The 19876-nt window shown below is 37.5% G+C and overlaps 1 protein-coding gene across 1 annotated transcript in view; it reads left to right on the top strand.

Annotated features, from left to right (window-relative positions):
* ADAMTS19 (ADAM metallopeptidase with thrombospondin type 1 motif 19) overlaps positions 1 to 19876 on the top strand; it is a 248696-nt gene that overhangs the window by 160059 nt on the left and 68761 nt on the right. The window contains exons 14-16 of the mRNA XM_078067553.1: positions 6495 to 6622; positions 11092 to 11212; positions 17911 to 17991. Of these exons, the coding sequence (XP_077923679.1) occupies positions 6495 to 6622; positions 11092 to 11212; positions 17911 to 17991 (330 nt within the window). The remainder of the gene's footprint in view (positions 1 to 6494; positions 6623 to 11091; positions 11213 to 17910; positions 17992 to 19876) is intronic.

Below are 19876 nucleotides of genomic sequence, written 5' to 3'. Positions count from 1 at the left end.
TAAGTAGACTTCTAGATTTGCAAAATGTTTTACAGTAGTAGTCAGTATTATATAATAGATGATACAGATTATATTCTAAATTATTTCAGAGCTCTCTTTTTTTGAACCCTAATGACCTATAATAATCACAAGCACTGACTCCAAGTATATTTTTTTTTAAATGCAGAGTATATTATTACACACCAATTAGATGAACTAAAATTTTTTTTAAAAAAGTGACAATAGGAAATGCTGGTGAGGATGAGGAGAAACTGGATCTCATACGTCACTGATTGGAATGTAAATGGTACAGCCACTCTGAAAAATAGCTTGGTAGTTTCTTAAATAACTCAATATACATTTTTCATACAATTTAGAAAACACACTCCTGGGCATTTTTCCCAATGAAGTGAAAATTTACAACCATAAAAAATCACATGCATGAATGTTTGTAGCAGCTTTATTTTCAATAGCCAAAAAATGGAAACAACCAAAAAAGTTCTGAGTACCTGAATGGTCAGACACACTGAGGTACATCCATACCCTGGGATACATGCAACAATAAAAGGAAAAAACTATTGAAGTGTGTAGTGACTTGGTGAATTTCAGAGCTTTATGCTGAGTGAAAAGAACCAATCTCAAAACATCAGATATTCTGTGCTTCCATTTATATAACTTATTCCATTTATATAACTTATATATAATATATTCTGTGGTTCCATATATATATGACAAAACTGTAGAGATGGAAAACAGAATAAAGGTTGCCAGAAGTCAATGATGGTGGTGGGGAAAAGGATGGATGGGTGTTGTTATAAAGGGGTAGCATAAGGTAGAACTTCATGCTGATAAAACTCTTAAATATATTGATTGTGCTGGTGGTTGTAAAATCTACACATGTGGTAAAATGGCCCAGAAGTATACACATACCTGTACCGATGTCCATTTCCTGGGTTTGCTATTGTACTGTAGTTACCAAAGTGTAACCACTGGGGTAAACTGGAGACAAGGTATATGAGATCTCTGTACTATTTTTGCAACTTCCTGTAAGTCTTTAATTATTTCAGAATAAGAATGTTAAGTAAATTATACGCTACCTTATTACTTAAGAATTAGTTAGGGGGGCATCTGGGTGGCTCAGTCGGTTAAGCATCTGATTCTTAGTTTCGGCTCAAGTCATAGTCCAGGATCAGGCTCCACGCTCAGAAGGGAGTCTGCTTGAGATTCTCTCTGTCTCTCTCTCTGTCCCTCCTGCTTGTGCTCTCTCTCTAGTAAATAAATAAATCTTTAAAAAAAAAAGCATTACTTAGAAATAACTTAATAACTTCTTTACTTAAGATAGTTCCTGCCCATGGTCAGTCAGTGAGCTATGGGTTTGAGCTACAGTTACCAAACATGGTGGTGAATTTTCTGACTTACCTGACCATCATGCCCCTAGTCTCTCCTGTCCTGATTTGGACTTAGTCAATTTGTACTGTGCTTTTCCATCATTTCAATAATATGCTTGTCAACAGCCTAAATTCCATTGTTGATCAATTTCAGTGCACCTGACAGAAACCTTCTCTTCATGTAGGCTTCTGAACACAGAAGCACTAATGGCAACAGCCAGATAACAAGGCAGATGACTCCACTATAAATACAGTAGTGTTACGTGTTTGACAGTGAGAGGGTGAGGAGGTAATCTGTTCCCTTCTCTTACCTCATGTCTCTTCTAGAACCTTGTTCCCTGTCACTCTGCACTCCAGATCTTGGCCTTGTTTGACTGCCTCAAACATGCCCTGTTTTCTTCCCCATGATGGACTCCAAATGGACTGTTTCCTCAGCTGAGAGGAAATGATAAGCACAGCCTTCTGTTCCCACTGTCCTCTTAATAAATGGCACTTCCCTCTTTCCAGATGCTTCGACAAGATCTTGGAGTCATCATTTTTTTTCTTTTCTTTTACTGTACATTCAGAATATCAGTAAGGTCACACTAGCCTTATCTTTTTTAATTCCAGTGTAGTTAAGATACAGTGTTATGTTAGTTTCAGGTGTACGATACAGTGATTCAGCATTTCCATGTATTACTCAGTGATCATCAAGCCAAGTGTACTCTTAATTCCCTCCACCTATTTCCCCCCATCCCCCCACCCACCGCCCCTCTGGTAATCATCAGTTTGTTCTCTAGAGTTAAGAGTCCGTTTTTTGGTTTGTCTCTTTTTTTCTTTGTTAATTTGTTTTGTTTCTTAAATTCCATATTTGAGTGAAATCGTATAGAATTTGTCTTTTTGTGACTTATTTCACTTAGCATTATACTCTCTAGATCCATCCATGTTGGTACAGATGGCAAGATTTCACTCTTTTTTATGGACATGAACCTTATCTCTGAAGTACATCCAGAGTCTGATCATTTCCCAACATCGCCAGAACTCCTACCCTGGCGCAAGCCACCTTCTCTTCCCCAGTGATTGCAATAAGCCCTCTAACTGGTCTTTATGCCTGTGTTCTCCTTCAGTCTCAACAGCCAGAGTGATACATTTAAATTGTCAGTCATGTCCTGTTACTTTTCCATTCAAAAGCCTCGGGTACCTTCCCAGTTCGCTCAAAGTCCATATTCATTCCTTCTAAGGGAAGGACTTAAGGAGCTCTGCTACCTGGCTTCTTCTTACCTTCAGACTTCATCTCCACTGTTCCCTGTCACCCTTCCACCCACACTGGCTCCCTTGCTCTTCCCAGAATAAGTCCTAGTGTCTTGGAAGCTCTTGCTTTCCTTGCTGTGACATCGTCTCCAGATATCGTTAGGCTTCAGTCTCTCACCACCTTCAGGTCTTTTGTTAAACAGTAACACAGTGCCTTTCCTTTCCCTGCTTTATTCTTTTTTCACAGAACTCATCACCATCCGCCATAATACTTTTACTTTTGTTTATTATATGCCCCCCATAATTGTTGGAAGAGCAGGGATTATCCTATTTTCACACTGCTCTATGTGTGGCATCGTAAACAGTACCTGAACAGAATAGGCACTTAATAAACTAGGTTGAATGAATGATGTACCTTACAGGAATTTTCTACTGATCTGTCCTGGCCCCTCTTCTCACTAAACATTCCCCTTGGGATAATATTACTTGATTCACTAGGTTTTATTTATCATCTATATGCTAAAGGAACACAGATACTTCTCTCCAACCCAGATCTCTCCATCCCAAGCCCCTTCATTGCTTACCCATCTGTTGCATGACATCTCTACTCAACATCTCGTTCTTTCTAACTCAACATGCCCCTTTCCTTTCTCTCTCAGTCCTGCCATCTGCTTCTCTCACGGTGCTCTCTCACACAGAATGGCATCATGATCAACCTCATTCCCACTTAGCCAGAATCATTCTTCCTCAGTCTCCACCCATCTGTAATCAAGTAGCAAGCCCTGTCTGTCCAAAGCTTTCTCCTATCAGCGTGTTCACTCATGATTGCACTCCCTCAAACCTGGATTCTCAAACAGCTTCCTTCCCTCTCTCTGACCATAGTCTTCTCTAAACCCTGCTCCTCATTCCAGCCAGACTTGCCTTTCAAAGGCTGGATCTGTCAGCCACTGTGCCAAGTAATACCCTTCCATGAGCTCCACTGCTCTCAGGACCAATCTCAAACATCACTGCCTGGTTTTTAAGGTTGTTTGTGTGGCCTGCCCCTTTAGCTTCTCTCACCTCTTCTCCGTCATTCCCTTCTGTGTTCTCCAGCACATCCAGACCAACTTCCATTCCATCCCTCATACACATCATGCTCTCTTAGATCTGGGCCTGTAAACATGCTAATTTCTTGGCATACCTTTTATTTCTCAAGCTTTGTTCTCTCTCTCTCTCCCCTTCCCCCTCGCCCCCGCCATTTATTTACCTGAAAAATGCCTGTTGATTTTTTTTGGACTCAGTTTATGTCAAGTCCTCTAGGAAAAAAGAATCCCCCTGATCCTCCAAATTGGGTATGTGCTCCTTCCAAGCACCTCACAAGCACCCTAATATCACAGATTTTAATGTTTCTGTATTCTCTCTATTACCTGTGTTTAGGGGACAGACTGACAGATACTAAGCTATTAAGCTTCTGATAAATATTTGTTGCATAAATTTTTGTTGTAGAAATGATGACTGCTCAAACAATGAAAATTATCATCTGATCTTCTGAGGATTTATCTTATCTCTGCCTCTAACTAGCTGTGGAGTTTGATAATATTAAAGTCATTTGAAGCCTGTTCATTCAGAAGTGAAATAAGAGAAAGGAAACAGGTTCCTTCCAAATTAAAAAAAAAAAAAAAAACGGGATTGTATGGGAGCCAATTTAAAATATTAAAGCCATTGGAAATTACAATTTTAAAAGCCCCCACCTCTTATAAAGTGATGTCTATCATCAGAATGATCCATAATAAATACTTATATAATTAGTAGGCTAACCTTTTTTATAATTTTACAACACATATCCATCAAACACATCAGTCCATATGTTAAATAAAATACACAACAGTAGTCTTCATGTGTTACATGGCACTATGGGAGAAACTGAATATATGATTCTTTTAAAAACCCCAAGTCTTCATAGCATATGACACCTTAAATTGCAAGGGGCTATTTCTGTTATTCTTATGTAATACATGAATCTATGGCTAGGAAAATTAAATACAGGATATCAGCGCTGTAGTGAACAGTTATTTTTAGAGGAAAAAAAAGATGCATGGCTTTAACATTCAGGTATTTTACATACACTGTGTTGAGATTTGGCTGAAATCCATGTTTAATGCATATCTTGGAAAGGGTTGGTCTCTTAAATCAAGACAAAGCCTGCCTGCCAAGTAAGTACTGGCATGTTACATGGATCACTCTAATGTCACAATCTCAAGGGTATACTCCAGGAGGGAAGATTGGGATCAAATATTTATGTCATCTGTAAAGCACAGTGAATTGACAATATGTTGTAAAAGGAGAAATAGATTTTTATCTGAATTCTTGCTTGGAATGTGAATGGAATTTTCTAGATGAGCTCCTTTCCACATTATTCATATATCTGGTTTGCTCCTCTCTTCATGAAAACTCCAGAAAGAGAATTATATATATATGTATATATATATATACACACACGTATGTATGTATAAAATATCACTTTTAAAGTGTTGCAATTATAACAGCTGTTTTTAAGTCCAAAGATATGACATAGTAAGCAGTCATTGAATAAACATAACCTACTTTGAGGTGTGAGAGCATACTGAAATGCTTTATTGCGGCTTATAATGGCATCTTAAAGGAAAATTTCAAAACCATGCACATTGAAGGCCATGTTCCAACTCCCCAGAATTGTTCAGAGCAGTATTCAGAAGCCACATGTGAAAACTGCTTGAAATGTTCAATTCTGAAGGCTCATTTAACTGTCTGTCTTCCCTTTGCAAAGTGATACCCTGTTCCATGCCTCTGGCTGTTATTTGGTATTTATAGACTCCCATCAGCTTACGTGGAACTTTACTGAAGACATAAGCGAAGATCAGTGTCAAAGACTGTAAACTATTTTCCATTCTATTTATATGAGCTTAATAAACAGTAAAGGGCCTGACTGGTATCAAGCCAACAGAGTAGTAATGTAGCATGGAAATTGCTCTGAAGTTTCAGATTTGGATAATTCTCCTACTGGTGTTACCAAATACTACAGTTCTTCTGTAGGATGCTTAGAAATAGAAACAGCCCTTTAAAAATATTTTGCCACTCTTGACTGAGCCTGATAGGCAAGCGTTTTTAACTCTACCCATCCTACCTTATTGCTTAATGAAGCACTGAAGAAGACTGCCAGCCATTCAAAAACTCTTTACCCAGAAAGGTGTTCCTCCCCCTAGATATCATATATACTGGCATGCTTTCTAAGGAAGCAATGAAGGGAGTTAAGTCCTAGATAGCCCTTCAGCAATTGTGCGTTCCAGTGGATGTTCTCATGGGATTGTGTTGCGTTTCTACACATCCTTGTAATTGAAGATCTTAGGAGAATTGCTCATCTCAGAAATTCTTCTTTCTCCATTTAGTAATTTTTCAATTAGAAAATGCCAAATGCATCAGATTGCAAATTCGTGTATGGGAATTTAGAAGTGACACATCAAGAAAGTCTTCATGAACGAAGTAAATCTGAAATAGGCAAAATTCTCAGATGTACTTAAGATAAAGGGAGTTCATTCCAAAAGATACGAGCAAGAAATGGTGGTGTTTGAAATATTTGGGCGCAAGAATCATTGGTTTGTGTGGTAGAGGTAGAGGTTTGGGGCCAGAAAATAAGTGATACATTTTGAAAATAATCTGAAGACATATTTCTTAAGAAGGAGATAAATATTCACTGGACATCTATTTTTTCCCAGGCATCTTCTCATTTACTACTCATAATAACTACCCTAGAGCTACATTATTGCATTCACATCAAATTATATTTTTTCCTCAACAGCTGTCCTGAAAAATAAAGCTCGAGATAAAAATATTTATGGAGTAACTTTTGCTCATTTTTTTTTTTATCCACTCTGTGTGTAGAAAAACCATGTGCCTTGTTTTGCTCTCCTGTTGGGAAAGAAGAGCCTATTCTTCTGTCAGAAAAAGTGATGGATGGAACTTCTTGTGGATATCAGGGATTAGATGTCTGTGCAAATGGCAGGTGTCAGGTAAGACACTCCAGGAGGGAGACCATATGTGCTGAGGGAGGCTTTGAGCAGCTCCACAGGGTGCTGGAAAGCTCTGCACCAAGATTCAAAAGCTGCGGATGGAGTCCTGATTCAACTGTCATCTTGAGCAAGTCTGATCTGCTTTGAAATTCCCTTCATGTGTCTAATGAAGGGTTTGTACTAGATAATCTGTAAAATCTATGACTAGCTCAAAGAACTTGAGATTTTTATTCTGGAATGTACATATTACACATCTAAAATGGCATTTTCTGTCAAAATACTCCAGACCCAAAATTCAAGTACTCCAGTTCTCCATATCTTGTGCCCAAGGCTCAGCCATGTGGCAAAAACTTATAAAATCAGTCTTGTTACTCACTTAATATTACAGTATTTTTAACATACTGGAACCAACCGATTTTTAAATATATATATATTCAAATTTCTTAAAATCCTTCAACATTTCACTTGCTCTTATCTTTCTTTTTAAAAGCAATCTCCATTTACTACATGCATTTATGCATGCTTCTTCATTTATCTTTAGAAAAGGAGAGTAAGTATGGACAGCATAGTGGGAAGATCAAAGGCTAGAACTTTAAAGTTGCTACTTATAATTCTACCACTATCTCAAGTTGGCTTCCCCCCTGGGAGATTAATAGGCAGAAAGATTAATGCCAAGTGTCTTCACATCACATGGATCAACATCCATGTTGGGAGGGGAAGAAGACAGGGTTGGGCACAGGGAGAAAGGGGGCTATGGTACAGTCACAACAGGACCTCAGCCCACCCTGTGAGGGGCATGGAAGCCGAGATGGCTCTTTAGAGTTGTCCTCATTTGTGGTGAGAAAACCAGGCCTTTTTACCCCTAACGTCTAGCTGCAAGCTGCACCAGGAGGGGGATGGGACCTTGGGAAAGGCAGTTTTCTTCAGACTAGGCAATTTCTTCCAAGGGCTGATGGCTGAGAGCTATCAGCTGATAAAGTGGGTGGGCACAGGAAGGAAATGGTGGGCACAGGAAGGAAATAAATCCCTTAGTTATGAAAGAGGTATCTGAGTAGAGCAGCGCTGAATCCATGGCAGCCACTAAGAAACTATATTCTTGTGAAAATCACCTAAAATCCGTATGCACACGTCAAATGAAGTTTTTAGACCTGTGGTCATTGACTTTTTTGTGCAATACACTCCTTTGAGAATTTGATGAAAAGTTTCCTTTCTTCCCAGAAAAATGCATGTCTGTGCACACGTGCACACACACAAGCGTGCGCGCCAAAATTTGAAAAGAGTTTCAAGGTGTGGGTGGATCAACCTGTATTCCAATAGAGACCTATGGAATTCTGGGTAAAAACTTGGAAACACTATGAAATTTAAATGCTTTCCCAGCTCTCAGATTTTATATTTTGCTAGCATGCTATAGTTTTTTTTTCTTTGTTTTATTATGTTATGTTAATCACCATACATTACATCATTAGTTTTTGATGTAGTGTTCCATGATTCATTGTTCATGCACAACACCCAGTGCTCCATGCAGAACGTGCCCTCTTTAATACCCATCACCAGGCTAACCCGTCCCCCACCCTCCTCCCCTCTAGAACTCTCAGTTTATCTTTCAGAGTCCATAGTCTCTCATGGTTCGTCTCCCCCTCCGATTTCCCCCCCTTCATTTTTCCCTTCCTACTATCTTCTTCTTCTTCTTTTTTTTTTTTAACATATAATGTATTATTTGTTTCAGAGGTACAGGTCTGTGACTCAACAGTCTTACACAATTCACAGCGCTCACCATAGCTGTGAATTGTGTAAGACTGTTGAATCATAGACCTTTACCTCTACTATAGAGGTTAAAGCACAGAATCCTGTAATACCATTGACATAAGAAACAGTCTTATAATTACATTTTAATTTCCTTTATTCTTTAACAGCCTGTATCAGTAACCTGAAATGTAATTTTTCATTTTCCTGTAAAAAAAAAATCATTGCAGGCATTTACCTATACATATTTTGTTTTCAGACCTGTATGTTGTGCAATTAAAGCTTTTAACTCTATTTCATCATTATTGTAAGTCTGTCAGATTAGTGCATGTCTTCAATGAATTTGTTCTTCAAAAAAATGTATTTCCCTAACTGTATATGCCAAATACAATAGCCTAAATTGCTATTCTTTTCACTTAACAGTGTTGTGTAAGCCAGATCTTTTACAGAGTCCCTAGACATCAAAATTATAACAACAACAACAAAATTCTGCCTAACCGCTTGGTGAATCTGATGGTTATAATTAAAGTTCCATGAACTAGATTGTGCCTTCTGACAGAATTGGAATACTTCAAGATTCTGGCTTTTTAACTAAAATGCTACATTCTGTCTTTGAATATAATTAAAAGCATGCTACTTTCTTTTTTCTTTCTGACAAGCTCCTATTTTTCAGCTTTGGCTACACAAAATACACAGCACCGAAACTGAATGTAGAATTGTAAACTTGGTGAGGGACGAAGGAGGGCAGTTGAAAATAGATAGCTTTCTCCTCACGACCCATTTTGTCTCTATATTTCTGTCGTGGAAAAGGATAGAACAAGCCCTTTTCTGTATTATCATGTTATCCGCCCACTCCAGCATGCTGGTGGCACTTCGGGCGCCCACCACCAGCGCGATGATATTGCCTTTGCAAAGTCCTTCAACCTCAACTTTTGGAGATACGGGGGCATATTGTGATAAGTGTGGATACTTGAAACTATCAGTTACAAAATAAAAATCTTTTTTTTTTAATTTTATTTATTTATTTGACAGAGAGAAAGAGACAGCTAGAGAAGGAACACAAGCAGGGGGAGTGGGAGAGGGAGAAGCAGGTTCCCTGCTGAGCAGAAAGCCCAATGCGGGGCTCGATCCCAGGACCCTGGGACCATGCCTGAGCCAAAGGCAGACGCTTAACGACTGAGCCACCCAGGCACCCCCAAAATAAAAAAATCTTTTATTCTTATTTTTTAAATGCGTGATTGTTGAGCCATGACATCATGTCTATCCCTGGCCTTTATTTTAGGTTTACAGACTTGTAATATCCCAGTTACAAGGGTTGGAAAGAACTAATAAATTAGTAGGTACTAATTTTTCAGTCATTTAGCTACTGTTTCTCGGGTTTATTGTATTTGACAAGAAACAAGCTAGGGATAGAGCATTATTATTGTTTTTATCATTTCAAAGACCACTTACACTCTACTGTCAATTTTTCCTCATTTGTACGTAAATGAGAGATTTTTTTTTTTCAGGTCTTTTTATGGCTCCTGCTTAGTGAGCTCTTCCAGTACCTTTGTTGTATTTTGAGAATTTCCTGTGGTGGCCACCTCTTTCATCCATGACATTCTCTTTATTTCTCCCTGAATAAGCTTTGATTTGCAGATCAAACTTCTCCACTAATGCATTACTTTGTCTACCTCTTGACACTGATAGATCCCCTTGATAAAAGGAAAGGATGCCATATTATGCAGGTTTAATGTGATTTTGGCTTTCTCAGGATATTCATCATGCAGCTGCATTTTATAATCTGCTTTCTTCCCCCACCCGAACACTACCAACACTAACCACAGAAAAGGACCCTGTTTTCGTTCGTGTTTTATTTAAGATGTTAAAAATTCCTCTAAAATAATTGTAACATTATAAATCAGCCTCTCTTGCAACTCCTTCTTGATTAAGGGTAACAGAATAAGTGTACCATTAGTTCTGACAATATTGACATTAAATTCTGCCCTTTGAGTATGCACAACTTCGCAAATTATAATCATATTTTCTGAATATCAATGGGAGACCAACATTATTCACTAGAAAAGAGTCAATGATTTTTTTCCCAGAAAATTCATATTAACATAATTCCCTTGGAAGCAAATTAAAATGAATTTCCCCACTGTTCGTATTTTCTTACAGTGGCCATGGGGCATGGGTTGTGAGCAGCCTTACTCACATTCATGCGCTGGGTGCCAAAGCAGATGGGGATAGAAGTCTATTCGTGAACTGTAGTGAAAATAAACATTTATGTTTGATTTTCACAAAGTTAATATTTAATATTTAGCCTTTGCTTTGCGACCACCTTAAGAAGTGAAGCCTTCCATATAATGAAGTGTATCTGTTCTATGTTAAGTAGGATGAAGTAGATTAATAATGTTATATTTAATAGAAATGTGATTTCCTTTGGGGTTTATATAAATTGCATTTGTCTCAATGATGTTTTTCCAAATTGCTTTAGGATACCATTTAATTCTTAATATGGGAAAAATATCCTCATCACTGTCCTGCTATTTGGTCACTTTATTGATGACATCATTCGACATGAGCTTGCTCTATTAGTTTGCACCAGAAAATATGACATTTTACTAGTCTGTCAATTAGATAGGTCTAGTCTGGAGATACTAGGTTTGTTCTAAATCAGTGGTTAAAAAAGCAAAAGGGAAAAAAAACTCACTTTATGATCTACTGTCAATCTCTTGTTACAGAAAGTTGGCTGCGATGGTTTATTAGGGTCCCTTGCCAGGGAAGATCACTGCGGCGTATGCAACGGCAATGGAAAATCATGCAAAATTATTAAAGGGGATTTTAATCATACTAGAGGAGCAGGTAATTATTTTTTTTTTATTTTTTCAAAATTACTAATCCAAACAGTCTTCGAGAACAGAGAGATTACATTGAAGTTGACTTAGAAATCACAGTTCTGACTCCCTAATTGAAGACTTTTGTAATGGGGATTGAGTGATTTTTCGTGATGACATATGATACATGTGACATGAGCCAGAGATTCTAACAAGCCCATGTCCCATTAATGTAAATATGAAGTCATCTGTTATTCATTTAATAAAGTGGAGCAGAAAGGGAATAATCTAATTTGCATTGGCTAATGTTATCAGGTTTCTTCAGACCTAATTCTCCAATGCGAAGCATGATGTCTAACAGAGAAGAAAGATTTGTAACAGCCTAGGGCAGCTATAGTGAGAGTACTAGTCTTCAGGTTTTCAGCTTTCCATTTTGTTTGTTTTTTCTTAATGTTTTTATTCAATTTGAAGGAATAAGATTTTAGAAATAGAGAGTCTGTAGCAGTGTGGTAGAGTGGAAGTGGTAGCAGGGACAGTCAGGAGATGTGGGATCACGGTCCAGATACATTAATAGTGGGAAGTCAGCCCCTCTTCTCTTGTATCCTCATCTATAAATACTGGTACCCCAGGGATGTGAGAATGAAATGGCCATGAATGATCCATGTAGTGTGAGTTTTAAAGTGATCCACAACGAAACGTGATAGTGTTTGTATTGAAATATAATGACCCAAAGGTTTGCTTTATATGTAGAAAACACCTTATCCTCCAGCTTACTGGGAGTAAGCAGACATTTACATTAGCATCTTACCTGGGCATCTTCTCAACATTCCTTAGTATTTATGATTATATTTTCATCATTATTAGTATGCTTCTATTACATACCTCAGTTTTTTCCTATCTTAAATTCTTTTCTTGTTCAAATATCAAAAAATCTGAAACTAAAGAATGTTTTAGTTTGAATACAAAGACCAATCCATTTGTGTCTGAATAATCAAGAAAACTGAGTTCATTCTGGATAAAAGAGTCCTTCAAAAAAGAAAATTAGACAGCCCTCTGAAGTGGAATATAACCTTTTGATAGCCCCAGCAGAATAAAAGATAAGTGAGCTTGAAGATCTTGAAGCCTAAAAATAACTGAGGCCCAGGGTAAATTGCAGATCAAAATCTCAACCTCCAAAGCTGTGAAAAATGTGACAGGTCCTACAAGTCAAAATCTGCCAGAACTCATTTAGAAAAATCATACTTTGCTGTAATAGCCTCTCAGACTTTCAACTAAGAATTACAATTATAAGAAGCTTTCCAGGATGATTGTAGTAGAGGAGGGCTTACAGTATAGAAGTTCAGATGAAGTCTGAAAGACCAAAGAGATTTTTTAAAGATACAAGAATTTTTGAAGAATATTCTTGCATGGTTATTTAATATGCATGGAAAGAGTTCACTGAAGATTACTGATCACATTCAGCACTGACATCTTTATTTAGTTGTAGTAACACTTTATTTTTCCACTAAGCATAGAAAACAGAAATACCAGTTTAAAAATGAGTGATGCTTTTCATTCTGACTGCAGTTGTGTGGGTACATTTTCCCCCAGATTTCTACTTCAAACCTCCTTTGTTTTTATTGCACTTTTATTTCTACTTTTGTTCATTTGTTCATTTGCTATTGGTAATTCGTGTTAATGGAAGCTATTATTTGGAAAATGTCTGAGATGCCTAAGATACTGGGAATATTGGAGACTAATAATGTTGCTTTTTTTCCTTCCAACTCTATGCTAGTTTCACATGACTCTCAGGAAAGAGACTAAAATTGTTAGCTTGGACCATAAGGTCCTGCGTGGTGTTGTCCTTACCTGTCTCTCCAGGATCATCTCACACCAGTGTCCCTTTCCTTTCCAGATTTCTTACAGATGCTCAAACTCACCATGCTCCCTCCAGCACCTTGAATTTAAAAATACGGTTCTGTTAGCTTTCTCTTAGCTTTGCTCGGTTCATTTCTAGACGTCACTTAGATCTCAGTTCAAATGGCACTTCTTCAGTGAACACTGAACATCCTCCACCTCCCATCACTAACAACTTGTTCAGTGACACCATATTTGTATCCATCTGGTGAGGCTCTAATCACATTTGTAAGTTTACATTTACTCGTCTTTGTTTCCCCTGTAGTCTTTAAGATCATGCGGAAAAATCTCCTGACTACTTTTGTTTAACACCATATTCCCCATGACCAGCATAGTGTATGATCCATTAATATTTACTAACATAATTAATAATGAAACATTATTTTTTAGTAGGTTTGAAAAACAAAAATCTGTGTAAGTCCTTAATTATATCATGGGCTTCATCTATTTGTGACTTAAAGAATGTTGTGTTCATTTCTCTGGAGACAATTTTATCCTTATAGTTTATGGACTTCCTAGAATTTCTTGAAGGAATTGCAGGCTTCTTTGGTCCAATTGGCCATGCACACTGTATATATTGTATGAGTAACACATGTGCAGACACATGTGGGTGTTTTCAGTCCCTGTGCTCTATTTAGAGTTTGCTAAATCATTTTTGTTGGAGCTAGAAAATAAACTTGAGGAGGATTTTTTTCTTAGTGCATTTATCATGTCTTTCATTTTAACTTGCCTAGCTGCAGGATAAGTTTTTAAAGGAATTTTTAAAGATAAATTGTATTTTTGGCTGGTTGTGGAATTAGATAGTTACCAATATATACTAGGAAGAAACTGGGCATAAAATGTGTTATTCTTAGGAGAAGAGATGATGATACTGATCCTGTATAAGGAACACATGGTCTGAGGCTTTTGGTTTGTATGTTTGGCATAGCAGAAGGAGAGAAATAGTGTTATGTATTCTATTTTATGCAACAGTGGCAGCGGGTCCTAGCTGGAAGCACATAGTGGAATCAGATCTGAGGTCAAAGCTTTGGTCAGCTAATTACTGACAAAACAGTCTTGAAAATGGTGTTTTTTCCCTCTACCTTCATTTTCTCATCTATCAAATGAGAAATGTAGTATCTACCTTGGATGCTATCATTATGATTAAATGAATAATTTATGTAAATTGCCTGTAGTAGTATCTAGCACATAGCAGTTGTTCAAAATGTGACATTTATCATTATCATTACCACGAAGATAATGACTGCTGTTGGTATCTTAAGAGGTCTGTTTCAGGATGGGATCTCTGGTTATTAAATAAGATGTTCCTGTGTACAAAGCCAACTATCCAACATGAGGATCAAATTTACGACGTGGACATCACAGACTTTATTCCAACTGCTAAATTCGGCAATAGCCACTCTCGTATTCATTGATTTAAATATATGTTAACTAACTAGAATTTAAATAAAAACTTGAAAAACAGTGCATTCTTAATTGTGCTAAATGACTTCATTATTGAAAACTATCTAGGCCCCGCAGTCATTGGCTATCTCTCTTCGAATGTCTTTGCTCAGTATTTCTCTCCCTCCCTTCCTTCTTTAAACTCAGTCTAAACCCATCTGTCCTTTAAGCCATTCCAGTTGAGTAATAGAGAATTGCTCCAGATATATCCATGAACTTGGATATATCTGGTGTCCTAATGCACAGCAAATCTCTGAGTTTCCTGCTAAACCCGAATAGGAATTGACAGTTACTCCCTCTACTTCTCTCTCTCTCTACTCTTCTTTCTTAACATCCTGAAATTTAACCTCTTCTCCAAATACTTTACTGAATTCTTTTGCTCAGAGATTAACAGTCACCTCTTTTTCTAAAAATTTTTATTGTTATGTTAATCACCATATGTTACATCATTAGTTTTTGATGTAGTGTTCCATGATTCATTGTTTGTTAACAGTCACCTCTTGATTGTGACATCCGATGGGCTCTCCTTTGTCACCTTTCTCTCTGATTCTTGTACAGCTTTGGACACAGCTGACCAGTGGCTCCCCTGGAGATAATCCAATCCATAGGATCCCACTGCACCAAAACAGCCAGATCTCCAGGTCTTCTTGTGATTATTCCTTCTCCGGATTCTTTTTTATTTTCAGTCTGGTGAAAACGATGGCTGTCCTAGGTTGAGTCCTGCACTTCTCTTCTCTCCATTTTTTCTAATTACTTTCATGGCTGATATTACTTTCTCACAAAAGTACTCCACTCGCCTGACTTTTGTCTGGAGTTCCAGATGTTCCACAGTTCTTAGCAGATATTTTTTACTAGTGTGTTACACAGTTTTATTAAGTACAGATTGCAAAGTCGAACTTATCAGATTACTACCAAAACTTGACTTCCATATTCTTATAAACTATGGCTGCATTCTCACAGAAGTAATAAGAACGCATTGTGTTCAGTGTTTATTTCCCCACTTTCTGTTGGTTGTCAAGTTCAGATTTTTTTTTTTCTTCACAGGGCCCCCTGGATTTTCTTCCTTAGCCTCTCATATTCCTGGGATTTTATAGGAACCTCCTGACACTGTTATCCACAACTATATCACTAAGTATCCTGCATACTGTTGTCAGATAAAGCTTCTCCAAACCAGTGTCTACCTACCAAGTTCCTTGTTATAGAATGTTCACTAGCTTCAGATGGATCAATTCAGCGTCTTGGACATGCATATGTCTTTTTTTTTTTTTTTTAAGATTTTATTTATTTGCGAGAGAGAGAATGAGAGACAGAGAGCATGAGAGGGAGGAGGGTCAGAGGGAGAAGCAGACTCCCCGCCGAGCAGGGAGCCCGACGCGGGACTCGATCCCGGGACTCCAGGATCATGACCTGAACCGAAGGCAATCGCCCAACCAACTGAGCCACCCAGGTGCCCCCGGGCATGCATATGTCTTTAACAGAGACATATTCTAACATCTTCTCTTTCTGACAGAATTATTTTATTGATATGTTACTAAAAATATTACTGACTCTCTTACTTCTCTTTTCATACAGCAAACTCATACTTTTTCTACACATATCTAAATCCTGTCCATTCTTCAGGGACAGTTCATCTGTTTACTTCTTCTTCTTTTTTTTTTTTTAAAGATTTTATTTATTTATTTGACAGAGAGAGACACAGCGAGAGAGGGAACACAAGCAGGGGGAGTGGGAGAGGGAGAAGCAGGCTTCCCGCCGAGCAGGGAGCTCGATGCGGGGCTCGATCCCAGGACCCTGAGATCATGACCTGAGGCGAAGGCAGACGCTTAACGGCTGAGCCACCCAGTCGCCCCACATCTGTTTACTTCTTGATGAAGCTTTCCTTGACTCTCTGAAATGTTCTGTGAATTAGAGTGATTCCAGCTGATGCCAGTGTTTCTCAAACATGAGTACTGCATATAACAATTTAAAAGGAAAACAAGAAAAATCCCATTCTGTGAGTTAAAAATAGCAGTGAATCTTTTGAGTGATGATGCGATCAAGTTAGGAGGACAGTTGAAACATTGGTTTATATTCTTAAGCAGGGAATTAACCATATCATCTTGCATATGATCTCTTTTACATAATTTTGGAAGTTTTTTTAAACTCATATTTGTAAAAGGTATTTTTGCCTTGTCTTTCCAATTTCATTATGAGCTCATTGAGTGCCCAGATCTTCTTACTGTACTTCTATGTATAAATTGGCAAGTAAGCATTTGTTTCTATTTTCATTGCTGCCTATTTTGTTCATGTATCAAAGTGATAGTGCTTGTATGGTTTGGTGTTACTAAAAATGGTTAAATTGGATAAGCAGCATTGGCTAGTGGAAATTATTATTCGAAAAGTACATGCCTCGAATTCCAGCCACTGCCACCAGGTGGGGTGTATGCTACCTTTGGGTATATACCAATAATTCTAAACAATTTCAGGAATTCGAATAATTAATCAACACATGACAATTCTGGGATTTGTTATTGTGCCTTTTAAAAACTAACTTTGAAGTTAGACTTTGATCAGATATATGTAACTATCCAGATATTAAGAAGAATATTAAACATTATTTTATACATCATATGTATTATAATTTAAAACATAACTATTCAGCCTAAGTAGATGTCTGCCTTATCACTGTTCTGCACTAAATGAAGTCTTAATTTTGACTTCTGCACACTCTCTTCTTTCTCACTTTATTTTATCTTATTTCACTTTGAGTATTACATCCCTAACCTCTGCTGAAAAACCTTTCCTAAGAAACATCTAAATGTGTCTTCCTTCTAGCTGTTTGACATCTTCCAGGGTGACGCCAGATTGCTTGGTGTGGCCTGACACTTACTTGTCTCCAGCCCCAGTTTCAAAACCCTTTGTTAATTTCCTAAGGGAGTGCTTGGTCTCTCTTGTCCTATACTCAGCTACCCAGGCACCTGATCCCGCCATCTGTATTTTCTCCAGCTACATTTCCTTCTTCCCCACACATTCTAACTTAAAGGAGTTTCATGAACAAAATCTGAAGTTATTTGCTTTGTTCCAGGATCTACTGTGTTTCTGAATGGGCTGGACCATTGTGCTTTTTTTCACCCTCATACTTCATGAGATATCAGTGAGCTTTTTTCTTTACATAACATACAATTACCTGTTTGCCCTTAATAGTGCCATAGACTCAACATCTTTCCAAGAAACTTCTCCACTTGAAATTATGACAGCTTTTATATACAACTTTTTTTCTTTGTGTAGGTATTGAAATATCATAGCAAAAACCAAAACCAAAAGGAAAAAAGGAGGGGGGCAAGTCAATTAAGAAAAGAGATCTTAAAAGAACTCGTGATTTATTTCATGTTTTATGGACTCTTACAGGTTATGTAGAAGTGCTGGTGATACCTGCTGGAGCAAGAAGAATCAAAGTTGTGGAGGAAAAGCCGGCACATAGCTATTTAGGTAACCTGACACAGAGCCGATCCAAGTACGAGCCCCCCTCCCCCTGCCCTGACAGTTCTCTGGTGACGAGGACATCAGTCTGTTTCTAGTTACATGTTTGAATTTCCCAGGAAGCACCTCTTGTCATATCAAGTAGGAATTTCTTTTCTTCTCTCCCGGGGACTTACCAGAGCAAAAGCAATCTGATTGTCTATGTTTTGGGGAGAGTATAAATTGCTTCCACATGTTAGTCCATGTTTAAAAAAAAAACACTTGTTGGAGGATTTAGGTATGTTTTATTTCATATATATGCACGGATATATATTTCATGAATGTATTTATTTCATATATACATACACATACATATACACATATTTATTGCATGTGCAAATGCGTATATATGAATGATTACTTTAGAAATAGAAAATCTTGTGGGATTCTTAAAAAAGATTCTGATATACTGAACAGACAATCTTTTAATGGGAAAAGATGCTATGTCTTGTTTCACTTCAGGTATTTTCACCTATGAAGAGAGTATTTTAAATTTTTAAATATTGCATCTGGAAAGAATTGTATCAGCCATTTTAATTAGGCCAGTTAGTGATTTTAAATATATGAAAGAAAATAGTTGCCAAAATACATATTGTTTATATATCAAAATTACAAACCAATTAAGTCATGTGAAATGATCATCTATAGTTATGGCATCCCCGGATAAAGGGATCTAATGTGATTAGGTCTGAAAAACAGTAAAGTTTCTCCCAGAATTTAAACGTTGTATTTATATTGTCTTTAAAGAAAGCCTGCATGTCTTTTTTTTTCTTAACAGAAATAATGTTCTCATTATTCTTTCTCAAAAGAAATAATATCCCAAGGGAAACGCTTTGTACGTGGAAAATAACCCAATATTACATGATTGTTTCTACTTTGCAATATTAAAAATAGTCTACTCTTGGACTGAGTTATTTTTCTCATTAGGGTTTGCTTTCTAGGAGTAGGAAAATATGAGGAAAGGGGACAGTAAAAAGAAATCCTTTGTCATGTGACACACTCATTAGTTTTGTTATTATTAATTACCAATTTCATCTACTTTTATCTGCTAGGTTTTTAAATTCATTTTAAGTGCAAGTGAATCATCCCAGATATCCAAATTGGGATTAAAACTAATACCTGTTTTTTGGAGACACTGTACAAAACCGAGACAATTTCAGGACATTCGTTCAATAGCCAACAATTGGCTCTTACACTTGGGAATATGTTTTCTTTTTTCCAAGCTGGAAAGGAATATGGATGTCTCAAATGGAATGTTCTCATATTCTGTAAAACTCGACATTGTACTATGATTTTTAGTAACTTAACAAATGTGACTAGAAGAACCAGCCAGTTTTACAAATGGGACATCTCCATGCTCTAATTTCTTATTCCTAGGCTCTTCGACCAATCCAGTCTTGTTTCTGTCTCCCCTCTGGCAAAGGGAGTTACTATAAAGTCAGCAAATGCCCTCCATATTAACACATCCAATGGCCACCATTCATTCAATACTTTCTTCTTTTGACTTTGAAGACTTGAGGCTCCCTACTTCATTGGATGCCCCTTACTGGTCTCTTTCGATGGATTGTCCTCCTCTACATATTTTCCATATGTTCCCATACTGTGGGTCTCAAGCCTGGGCCCTGCCCCCTTCCTTGCTGTCCTGTCTCCCTAGGGAATCCCATCTAGCTCCGTTGCTTGACATGTTTATTGGATGTAAATTATCAGATATCTCGTGTACCTGAGAAATAAGAAGTCTAAGTCAAAAATTGTATTCTCACCCCATGCTGATACTTCTTCCTCCTTCAGCGTACCCTGCTATAGTCTGTGTCACTGTATGAGTATCTTAGGAGTTCTCTATCAAGTACCACCCATC

This window comes from Halichoerus grypus, chromosome 2 (assembly GCF_964656455.1).
Source record: "Halichoerus grypus chromosome 2, mHalGry1.hap1.1, whole genome shotgun sequence".
NCBI lineage: Eukaryota > Metazoa > Chordata > Mammalia > Carnivora > Phocidae > Halichoerus > Halichoerus grypus.
Note: the sequence above shows the minus strand (reverse complement) of the source record. Positions and strands in the feature narration are given on the sequence as shown.